This window comes from Stigmatopora nigra, chromosome 7 (genome assembly GCF_051989575.1).
Source record: "Stigmatopora nigra isolate UIUO_SnigA chromosome 7, RoL_Snig_1.1, whole genome shotgun sequence".
NCBI classification, from domain to species: Eukaryota; Metazoa; Chordata; class Actinopteri; order Syngnathiformes; family Syngnathidae; genus Stigmatopora; species Stigmatopora nigra.
In genome coordinates, this window is record NC_135514.1 from 7630737 (window position 1) to 7643155 (window position 12419).

The 12419-nt window shown below is 38.1% G+C and overlaps 1 protein-coding gene and 1 long non-coding RNA gene across 6 annotated transcripts in view; one reads left to right on the forward strand and one right to left on the reverse strand.

The window, feature by feature from the left end:
* The window catches only part of LOC144199428 (receptor-type tyrosine-protein phosphatase U), a 121525-nt gene that overhangs the window by 23497 nt on the left and 85609 nt on the right, over nt 1-12419 (forward strand). For all 4 annotated transcript variants that reach the window (XM_077721058.1, XM_077721060.1, XM_077721061.1 and 1 more), the window contains exon 2: nt 11721-11843. In XM_077721058.1, coding sequence (XP_077577184.1) covers nt 11721-11843 — 123 coding nt within the window. The remainder of the gene's footprint in view (nt 1-11720; nt 11844-12419) is intronic.
* LOC144199437 (uncharacterized) lies at nt 3700-5489 on the reverse strand. Of its 2 annotated transcripts, none has more exons than XR_013326907.1 (2): nt 5236-5489; nt 3700-4117 (listed from the first exon to the last, which is right to left on the reverse strand). It is a non-coding gene; the product is annotated as an uncharacterized LOC144199437 (long non-coding RNA). The 2 variants fall into 2 exon arrangements; XR_013326908.1 differs by having other exon boundaries at nt 3700-4120.

The window sequence follows — 12419 nt, forward strand, 5'->3', positions numbered from 1 at the left end:
TTCATCAAGTTTACAGTGTCAAAATGGCCTTTGGTAGTGGCTGCAGGATTAATTCTCCGCACACTCTTTTGCCACCCTTTCCCCTCGGTTGCCCGCTCTTCATGCTAGCGCTCTTAATGTGACGTTGATGCAAAGTGATAGGCCACTGGCGCTCCTCCGACGTCCCTGTTCAGCTCCCTCTGTGTCCGCTCTTCAATTTACTGCCTTTGCATTCCATTTGCTTAGCTTCGGGGCATGGGCTTCACCCCCAATGCCCTCCTCCCCCAATGCTCGCCCTCCGTCATCCCTCCATGGCACTGCTGCATTTTGCTGCCGGGATGCAAGGCTGCAGCTGATGTGGTTTGGCGAGTCGTGTGAATCCAGATACAGTGCATAATTATGTTGTCACAGGACATCATGATGGAAATGTCTCAGTCCCAAACATCACTTTGAAATGCCGTGACCATCAATGTTGGTCTACGCCTACGATTTTGTCATCCCATTTATGCTTGTTTGTCTCCTGAAAAGTCTTCATTATTAGATATGTTATAACATCGTATTGACGTAATCATAATGAGGTGATATAATTGATCCTTAGCGTTCAAGGGTTTGTTGTTGAAGTATTAAATATGTACTGTATGTCTGAACAAATTCATGTGATGTTGAGGGATGCTTTTTATACAGCACCCCTGTACTTGAGTAATTAACCTTGAGATATAACCCTCAGAAAGTAAGTTAACTTGTTAATTAGTAACCCTGTTGCATCTATGAAGGATATAAAAATACACTTTCTTTAATCAAACTCTCTTCAACTTGTTTTTCCCATCATATTTTGCATTCATATATATATAGTTTACATTTTTCCAACAGAAGCGTTCCACCATTAAAAGAACTAGGTTGCTGTATCCACATTGTGTGCCTGAAGGCTTAAATGGAAAAACAAAAGAAATATAACAATGTCCTTGGATTGTGCAAATATTTGGCTATGAAAGACGCAACACAAACTATTTGGCATAACTCAATAGATTCCTGCATTTTTTTTCTGATAGCACCAATTACCAACTCTGTTAATAGTGAAATGAAATTTCCCAGAATTCAAAGCACATCAGAGTCTACATGCAATATAATTTTGTTGATGGATATCTGAATTATTTCCTCTGGCAAGCTGGTCGGATACAAGCACAAAAATATGACATGTACGTGCTGGGAGCTTTTCACATATAAAGAAGATAGATGGAAGTTATCATTAAAAGATGAATCATAAAAGAAATATCACATAGTAGAGGAAAAAGTACTTGATCTTTGATTAAGATCCTCTACTTCTTTTACTTTAGCAATGTCATGGCTGTCAAGTCACAGCATGAGAGAGCAAAATGGCTCCTTAGAAGACATGAGCATATTTTAATAACTGTAATATGCTTTCCGAGTCATCTCGATGTGTTTGCACTTATAAGGAAAATCACAAAGAGTAGAAAATATGTGAAACAATCTTGCCTTATCTCAATAGTTTGAAGAGAAACATTCAAAAATGGACTAAAAATATTAAAGCCTTCAATAGTTTGACACTTTAAAACATATTTCAGCTGCATTTATGAACTGGACTCATTTTAATGTGATGTAAAAATATGCAACATACAAATTGACTTAGATATCAATTTTAATTGATGACGATAATGTATAATGTATACATGATGAATCTTTTGGCCTTTTAAATATGTTGCAAAGTTAAGACTGCAAATAGCAAGATAACAATATTTCATAGACATCACACAGTACTTCATCTTTGCATAGTAAGCTTCAACATTAGTTGAGATAAAGTGAGTTCAGTCCGATAAAGAAGCTATGGCTCAGCGTGCAAGTGGAATTGTCACACGCCTGTAGCTCTCCCAATCACTTGTGCTCGATGTGCTCAATTCTCAACAAGTCTCCGCTAGCAGCCATCTGTGGCTTTCTAACCTCTAGTAACCTCTGCACAACTCCCACTACAGTTCGGGAATATCTTAGTGAGCAGTCAAATTGCTTTTATTTTTTGATAAGCGTCATCATAGAAAAATATAAACTCGAGTCAATATTCATGGAGCATTATATATACATTTCTAACGAATGGTTGTCCGACTGCTTGTGCCATGCGAGCAGCTTGTCAAGTCAGCTGGGATAGGCTCCAGCACCCCCTGCGACCCTAGTGAGGATAAAGCTATTCAGAAAATGAATGATTGAATGAAAGGTTCTCGCCTACCTCTGTTTTTTAAATAGATTGATAGATGTATAGAGATATAGATATATATAGAGGGGGAGATGGATGTTGATTGTAGATTGAATGCTTTTATTGTCATTATACAAGTACAATGAGATTTAAAGCTTCACCAAAGAGTGCACACATAAAGTATTCACAAAAATAGATATACATAATTATATACAATAACAATGAATTCGCTCTGGTGTTCAGTGTGATATTCTCGTTCAGTGTTACTGCATCTAACATTTATTCAAAGAAATGAAGTTATCAAATCACAAGTGCATCTTTTTTCTTCTATGCTGCAATCAAAATCATCACTAACTCCTTTATTGGCCGCATCTGTTCATTAAAAACAAGTGCTCCAGCAGACTGCACTGCGGGCTTGTCACAGGAGCAGAAGCATATCACTTGGTTTCCTGCCAAATGTATTGCATTGTAATGGCTATTTCTGAGGAAAGGACCATTTCACTGTGAGGCTTACCCAGAAAAGGCAGGAGATTTAAGGGATGAAGAGGTTGTTCGCTGCCTCCCTTTCTTTCTTATCATCACAATAGACCATTTGTGCATGGCTGCTCAAAAATGCAAAGAGGAGCTTCTGGGGTTAAAGTAACCCGAGTCTTTTGTCTTACCTTCCTCGAAAAGGCCAAGCCTTTTGATCAATTTTAATAGATTGTACTTCTCTTTTATAACACACTCGGATTGTGGCATTTCTGAATAAAATGTATGATCAAACAGGCTTTCTGTGTAACAATACACATATCCAATTATGTTCAAATTCTCCTGCTTCGGATTGGATATATATACTTTTCATAGCTATGATACGTATGATTTCAAACAAAGGAAACAAAATAGAATTTCAGATTTGTCCCGAGTGCTCACAAGCTTTCTGATTCAAGTGAAGCCGGTCTAATCACCTCAAACAAGGCCTATTGTTCTCCACACTATCTCAGTGGGTCAAATATGGCCCTCTAATCCATTCCAATCCTTTCCTTTGTCTTCCCACATGCACCATATATATTAGAGATGGGCTTTGACTGAATTTCTAATGAACTATAGAATGAATAATGAATTATCAATAGGATATGGCATGTACATTTTAATTCCAATGCAATAGAAGTAGTATCTATTTAGTGTTGGGCAAAGTACCAATTTCATTTTAATGTTCGTCTGGATTAACTCTGATGTTTGCAGTGTAACAATCCTAAAGGGATGACACTCCAGTGGGTTATCTATAATAAATTATTTGATTGGAGCAACGTTTTAGAAGTATATGAAGAGCAAACCAGCTCAGTTGCGTACAGTTGTCTAAAATTTGCTAGGAATTTAGTGGGCCCTTGGCAGTATTCTAGTCGACTCATCCTTACGATGAATCAAAGTTAGAACAGACAAATGGATGGCATTAAAAAGAAACTGATTCGATTTTCCAACATTTTCTTTGTTACCCATTTGTTACTCCCTGAAAACAAATGGATGAAGAACCCACACAAAGTTTCAATTTTATTTGCAATGACAGCTGGACATATGATGCTCATTTGCAGTGATCCTTCCCTGGACTGAGTGTGAAAGCACATCCTCATGTGTTTGCAGGGTGTCCATTCCTTTTTCTCGGGTTGTCCATCTTTGTTTGAGTGACAGCCTGTCTGCTACTTTGCAGTGTGTGACACACATCGGCGTTTAATTCCTAGAGACAGCAGGACAGGCCGTTACGCAGCCACAGCATGCATATACGAGTGAGTATTGGGGTGGCCACTTGGCAACCGACACTGTAGGACTGATGCAACCCACCATGTGACTGGGCAGGTGGCAGCTGTAGCCGGAAGTAGGGCACAGGGGGGCAGGACCATGTGGCCCAAATGGGCTGCCTGGATGCCATGAGATGATCAGGTGGGCAATGATAGATTTCTGCTAAATCCAAGAAGAGGACAAAGGAAAATATGGGGGTAGTTGTACTTCCTTTTTTTAAATTATAGAATGTAGTTAGTTTTCCTACAGTTCTACTCAGATCATGGCATCAAAAAGAGAGGTACTTGGCTACCAAACAGGCAGTTTAATCAATTAGAGTTAGTTTGCATTTTTAGTGTCAGACAATGAGCAAAAAAGGAAGCTACTCCAAAGTATGTTCAACAAACGTAGCATGATCAATATGATAAACATAAGGCAGATTTGGAGAAATATTGTTCTGTGTGAGACTCAAAGATTACGACCCTAGCTGCAAAACGTCTTCCGAGATAGGCAACTATTGATTGACATTAATCGTCACACAAGGACATTTTTTACATGCGTTACATGTCATTTTTGTATGAATGCTGACATCATTAGTGGAATAGTGCAAAACCTGAGTCAGATCCTGGAAATGTGATAGCATTTTACCACCTCAGGTGACTTGAGAATTGAAAGCAATTGGATGCAATTAGCATTCGTATCGTCAAGGGACGAAAGAAATTCATGTCACTTTAACAACCATAGATGAATTTGTACTCTAAGAACTAAAAACATTTCACTCCACCTACCATTTTTTTTGACCAAAATGGCATGTTTTGTTGTGTGAGACCTCATTATACTTAAGAAATTTAGGATTTTAGCGTAAAATGGATTTGCTGCAGTTCATATTGCCCATTTATGTATAAATAATACATTATACAGTGCTTTTTAAATAAATGATAGTTTGTGATACCCTGCTTCTAAAATGATGCAACTTCATGGCTTGTTACACTATTACTTAGCCTTAAACCATCTTAAATGTGAGTTATGACTACTCTTGCAAAATCTGTCAGGAGTTGTTCAGCCACTAAATTTAATATGGTTGACATCTAAGAATGATGGCGCGATAGAAACATTCATATGTATTTTACTCTGTGTTTGAAAGCTAATTGTGACTCTGAAGCGATCTGATTTTGTTTTTCTTGCATTCTTTTCTTTTACCCTGGTTTAAGGCTTCATGAGCAAGGCTTCTCTGAAAACGGGCCACCGATCAAATGGAACTCTTCTATAAATCAAAAGTGATTTACCCGAACCCTTACCTTCCTGATTATTAGCCGCTCATTCAGTTAGAAAATGTGCTGTTAGAAAGACTCATGAATTAAAACTAAGGGGTCTCTCAAATATTAACAGGTTCAACAGATGTGAGACGCTTCACTTCTGGTTAGAACCTTTGATGGTGATGGTAAAAGCTTACGGGCAAATGTTTTCTTTATGATGCTGTTTTTTTCTTCTTTTGAAATAAGTTTTCAAGGATCTCAGAAACAAACCAACCTCTGAATTTGTGCACAAGTTATCTGGCAATAAGATGGCAACAGCTTAGGTCAACAAAGCTTGACTTCTACTGGAGTCAGTGATAAAGTAAATCAGATAAGATTGGTGCACTATATACCATGTATTTGCCGCTATTTTCTTGTAAAAAGTGGTAAAATGAGCCATTGCCTTGAGAGGACTAGGACCAAAATAATGTTTCCCAGGTAAATTGTGTGATTGCCTTGCTTTTCCTTTGAAGGTTCTTGTGTTGTTTTTGTACCTGACATTTTAGGATCAATACCACAACATGGAACATTTTTTTTTTTTAAAAACTGGTTCTCACCACCCATGCCAAATTGTTGGCCATCTTTTTTTAAATGGTAAAATTTGGTGTTCCCTTTTTATTGAGGCAGACTTCATTTTGTAAATTGTACAGTACATAACTCGAGCAATTTTATGGTACTACAAAGGCTATGTAGTGGCCCATTTTGTTCCGCTTTCTGCTTGATTTGGGCCTAAATTTGGGTTGCTGAAATTCTGAGGTTGTAGGTTATGGAATCAACATGTGACTGCTCCTGTGTTTGGCCAGATTGGCAATTGGAAAACGGGCCAGGTAAATGGCCAAGTCGCAATGAGACTTGCTTTCGTATGTCGATAGTTACCTGTGCTTTTTTTGGACTATGCAGAATATAAAAGTGATGTGACATGGTTTACGCAGCACTTTCTATTGCAAAAAAACATATAGGACACTATGGAATGTATTACTGTATAATTTATGTTTATTGGAGCAGCTTAAAACATATTTCACATGGTTTGGAACCACCTGATGTGTCACCTGGGTAAGATGAAAAATTCTGACTTCCCACTTTTACATCCATTGTCACATCCACAGGTTCAATGTCTTACTAAAATTGAAGCATTTGAGGTTTGTCGTCCTGGAAGTTAAGCGCCTCTTGTTCATGACTCTGCAGGCACCCGGTGGATAATGTGCCCACACTTTGAAATTGAAATTTGCAAATTGGATCCTTTCTGAACTCCTCAGCATTCCGCCTCTCTCTCTCAAATTTCAGACGGTTTATTAAAGTAGACTTTTGAACTAAAACATGTTGAAAGCTGAGCCACCAGGCGTGCTAATTAAATCGATCTCTGGAATAGGCCTTAAACGGTCACAATTCGCCTCTATCAAATCATCTATGGGTGGGAAGATGAAAAAAATAATGTTTCCCTTTTACGCCAACTGATGGTGAATGTTAAACAGAAACGACCACGTCATTCTCCCAGAGATAATACAACCATTCAAAATAAACCCGGCTTTTGGGAGAAGAAAACATGATCATTAAAAGTAAATACATGTCTGTACTGGGAGTCCTCTCTCAACAAACCCACAGAAAATGGAAAATTAAGTAATTGACATTTTATTTTTCAATGCAAGGGAAACAACAATCCCAAATGCTTTTAGGGGTGCTTATTTCAATTTTGTGCATTCCTCAGAATAGCTCAAAAGAGGGTCATGGATAAGAAGAATAACAGTCTTTTTGGCTCACATATTAAGTACTGCCATCTGATATACTATCATCAAATCACTATGAAAGATAACAAGGCGTCAAGAAAAAACAATGTTAACATTTTGAAGTTCACTCTCACCAAAGAATACATTATGAAAGAGTTGCAGATTTTTTTATCAATAATTGCTTATTCCGCCATTAATTGTTTCACTTCTAATATACTGTGTTTTTACTTGTGCTGGACCATGAAATGTTGGTTGCTTTAAAATGTTTGGGTTTACTTCTCCTTTGATACATAGAGCATTGCTATTCCAATTGGGGTCCCGAGTTCGCCTAAATCCACGAATAGCGACTGTTTTATTTGCCTCTAGGAACCTTGTTAGAGCCTGTTTCATTATAATCAGCCCTGAATCTCTTTCTTTTTTTTCTTTTACAATCTATTTCCTAGCCCCCTCTGTTTTCCCGGACCCATCTAACCAGTAGGGTTGAGTTATTAATGCCTGGGGGGGCAGAGAGATGATTTCATTGCGTATTCAGGTATGGCGATGGATGGCTTTCAGAGGCAGCTAGGGGAGTGCTGGGAGGGGAGCCTCAGTAGAGAATAAATATACCTGTCACCTGGTGATGTATCTGGCCACACTTGCTGCAATGCAGATCAACCACTCTCCTCCCCCAGACTGCCTCCATCATTACTCACCCTTTCCCCAACTGGATCCAGCCTTCTCCGACTTGAGATTAAGGTGGCCCCTATGTCGTTGCAGGTTTGGGTTGTTCCTCCCCCTCCCCTAGTTGTAGTCACATTTGTCGACTGAGACATAAGAAAAATGCTCCATTGCCCCGAGCACATTACAAGATCTGGTGTTCATTACCTGATGTGACTGTCTGGTAATTAGCTCAGAGCCCGGATTTGGAGGTTATAAATAGCTTGACAGATCGGTGTCTTTATACGACTTGGTTATACTTCCTTGAAGAAGTCGAGTATGCACTAAGGATTGTAGGGACTGAGTCTAACTAGTCTACTTGTAGACTTTGTACTCATTGACATAAATAGTAACTTGACATCGCCCCGTCGTTAATCCTGTGTTGCTGCTTCGGGTGGTGGCTGTCACTTTTGGCAACAGATGAGTGCACTGAGTGAAATGACTGTTTTAATTAATTTAAAGTGTGTTTTATTTCTTAAAATACAGCTTTGGTCAGTGAAGCCAGTGAAAAAGTTTTCTCATTCAGGTTGATTTAAAAAAAATAGACAATAAACTAATTGATAACATTCATAATTAATTAATTAACAATTGTAATTTGCATTATGAGCAAAACGTATATGTATAGCTATTTTTCTTCAGGTATCACTCGGCCTTTACCTTTTTACGTAGCTCAACTACACTGATAATAGCTTTTATGAATTTATATTTATAATATTTTTGTATTTATTATATTTTAATTGATATGTTTGATGAATGAATAATTTAACATTTAATTTATTTCTGCCCTCACTGTTGAGAATCATCTTTGAGTACTAAATACTGAGTAGTTATACAAATGGACAGACGACTAAAACGGAAAATCTCATTTGAAATGCATAATCTGTCAGGAACAACTCAAACAAGAAACTGAGTCATTCCCTTGATGGATGATGCTCATTAAATGAGAATCACTGTGCATCACAGTGCATTGCAGCGTAGCAAGTTGAGGTTGGAGATATCATGCATTGCAGCGGTCCTCAACCACTGGACTGCGAGCCACCTGGCCGGTCCGTCAGAGAAATGAATAATAACGTTGTCTATCACGCCCTCCTACTTGAAATGAGAAAAGCTCTAATAATACAGAATTGCTATTATGCTCAGGACTTCTTTATTGCCGTGGTGGAGGCTTTCCATACACTATAATCTCACTGTGCTTGACTTAAGTCGTCGCCCTCGCCATACACCGGCCCGCGAGAAAATATGAAGAGCTTTGCCGGTCCGCGGTGTGAAAAAGTTTGGGGACCGCTTATATATTCTATCTTCTCGTAACATTTCCAGTGCTGTCATCTGTTCTTGAGACAATTGCTACCTGAGTTATTGCTATAATAAATTTGCTCTTATTTTCCTCACCATTACAAGAAACTTTATTCTACTTGGTCTTACTGTAAGGCTCGCATTCTGTATGTCAAGATTCCGACATTTATCTGCTTTGCTAATCACTACAATTCTAGTATCAGCCTACAAATACATTTTCTTGCGAATCAATAAAGACATTAATTGTATCGTATTCTTAAAGATTTTTACAAATTCTATGATACAGAATTTAATTTTTGTTCTGCTCTTTTGTGCTAAATTCTGCAGTCAACCAACGGTCATTCACAAATGACCACTCACATCATACACACAGAGTCAGAGGCGTGGCTGAGGACGCTGTGTGTGATTGTCATGATTGATGGGATGAATGCCAGCTGAGGAGATGACATTCCCAGCTAGCTCTGGCCTTGAAACCTGTCCCCTTTTCTCCAGATGATGATACTTTTACAGGGAGGAGTCTGCAGGCTTCATTTACTGAAGCGGCAGGGAATAATATAGTGCCAACATTTGGATGTGTCAGGTCCCATATCACTGGCTGTTCTATTAGAAATGGACCCCATTGCGGGACAATTAACCTCATGCCCCCAGAAGCAGATCTACGCAGTAACCGCCTAGCACCAGCCAATAAATCAAACCCCGACGGAGAAACTAACATTCTCTCCCATGCTGGTTACTATTGCCCAAGATCACCCTTACATGAGGGTATATTTGTCTTTGAGTTTATATTCTAACAGTATTTTTGCAAAAGTGTCACTGCAGTGATTAATCCGAGGACTTTGTTCATTTTACATTTTAGGCCCAAACAAAAACACAAGAACTTTGTGAGCTGGAAAAGATATCTCCAATATGGCAGAAGGGCACCAACTTAACATTGTGAAAGATGAGGCTTTATGGAATTGCCTGTTGATATTACGGCAATTTCAATTTAATGCACCGTTATTGATGGATTCAATGAAGTTTGTAGCTCGGAAGGTCATTGTCCATTTACAGAGCGTTAAATGATTCATTTTAGATGGACAAAAGATGTATAGTTAATAAAGGACAGTCATGCAAGTAACTCAATTATTTTTATAGGAGCATCCATTTATTTGAATGCCAGAGTGACTTCCACATTTTTTCTTCTTCTTTTTAGCCATCATTTTATAGTACACTAGTTTAGCAGGTCAACAGTTTCACTAATTGAATCAAGTATAATAATCCAACGGCACTTTTAATTGGAATGTATTTTATTATTAAACTGATGGAGGATATTTCATGCTCCTGCATGGTCCAATATAGAGTTTCCATCTGTGGGTAGTGTTTTAAAATCCAACCTTAATAATAAATATATTATACAAATCATTTAATAACTGTGGAATACCTGTTCTGTTATTTTGCTGCATGATTTACCCATTCATACAGTTCTAATCAGTTAAATGAAAGTATTCCAAGCAAATATGGCCACCGATTCAGGGTGTCCTCCGCCTTTGGTCCGAAGTCAGCTCGGATAGGCTACAGCACCCCCCGCGACCCTAATTAGGATAACGTGGTTCAAAAAATGAGATATGTTTTAAAACAAAATATACCTATATCCAGTGGGTCTAAGTTTGGCAGTCATGTTGCATTTTTCCATCAAAGCCAATTTAGTTTTGATTTACATATATGATATCAATCCTATCACTCCCTTATAATGTTAACAATTTTTTTGAAAATGAGACTTATAAATTCTCAGCGGAGCAAAGACGGTTTGATATTCCTCCACAGCCTGTCATTTATTTAACGGCAAAGTCAAGATAAACAACGAGCAATAATAAAGCTGGGTCACCTTCAGGACCTGCTAGTGGTTATTCTCATCATTAGCAAGTGGAATCTCGTGCTGTCCAACTCCCATTATTACCGAGGCATGCTCTGCCCTTATGACTGCGCCGTTCCAACTGCCCACTGCCTCATTGTAATCCCCCCACTGATGGACTAATGTGAAATATGGCAACAGATGCAAAGTGCACCAAGCGAAGCCTGATGATTTGGGACCTTGGAGCCATTAACGTGTTAGCCATTACATGTAATTTGAAAATTTGGGCTTTGTGGCACATGGAATAACAGGTTGTGAGGTTTAATAATTATCGTACGACACACGCCAGGGTGCCTTACTACACCCAATGTTATTGGTGTTTGTATTTTCCTTGGTTAATATGCCTTGAGGAGTTTTAAGTCTCTTCTATGTAATTTGTGCATGTTTATTTGTTATTTTAATTCTCATTATACTTGGGCTATAATTGTGGCTGCCTTTCGTGGGGATTTGTGTCACCATGGTAATTTTATTTCTTTTTGATTCCTTTTTGTTTGAAAGGTGTTGCGCTCATACTTCAACAATCAACACATTATTTGTTAACGCTTCAATTCCTAGCATGTGATCACAAACAAACCAAAAGCAAAAGATAATTGTGATTACTTTTTGTGTGTTAATTTCCACATCCTTTTTTGATCCTTTTTTTGTTGAAAAACTTTGTCTGACGACAAATTATAGGCCATTCAAAGTGTGCAAATGAGGCTTATCTTTTTTCTTCAATTGTTTGTCTCATCTAGAACACACTTTTGTTCAATCTTTTCTCGTTGCTGAACGAAGACACTGTTGCAAAAAACGTACTGTGTTATGTATGGCTGCTTGACTTGACTGTGGTGTAAATCCCTTGTTTTAAAGGACAGATAAAAATGTATTTTTCCCCTTTTTACCAGCTGCTGGTTGCACATTTGAAGAGGATTCTGATCCCAGTCTGTGCGACTTCATGCAGAGTGAAGAAGATGACTTTGACTGGCAGCTTTTTCGGACAACATACAGCGGTTCTGATCTCCTGCGTGGTAAGTGGTCTTCATATATAACTTATGTTCATACACTGACTACAAATTGTATATTTAAATGCCATCTAAATAATGGGAATGTATTTTATCAATTTTTCAACCATTAAGTGACTGTAATTTCTACATTGAAAAACATTAAATTCAGGATGAAATCATCTTAATGATCTAGAAATAAAATAAAAACGAGATAATTTTGTTGCTTATCCTTTTAGGAATGAACCAATTACATGTAACTGGTGTTAAATTGGTCTGAGCATGCACTTGCTACTTAAAATATTTTTTTATTCCTTGAAATTTTGTTGTAGGGGTGCTGTTAAAAAACAACACTTTCATCCAGGTTACGCACTTGGTGTGACAGATCTTATGCCAGGTCATCTAAAAGCTCCCTTGCCACCTTGAATAAGATAGTGGTGGCAAATGGCGAGATGGTTGGAGATTCTCATATTGTGTCTATTAATCAATAAGAGCTGACTTGGATCAATTTGAAACTGCACCACGGCTTTAGTTAAATTATGATCTAACCTTGACGATGTGCCTCAGTTACTTTCAAAATTGGTAAATAGATATTCTTTGCAG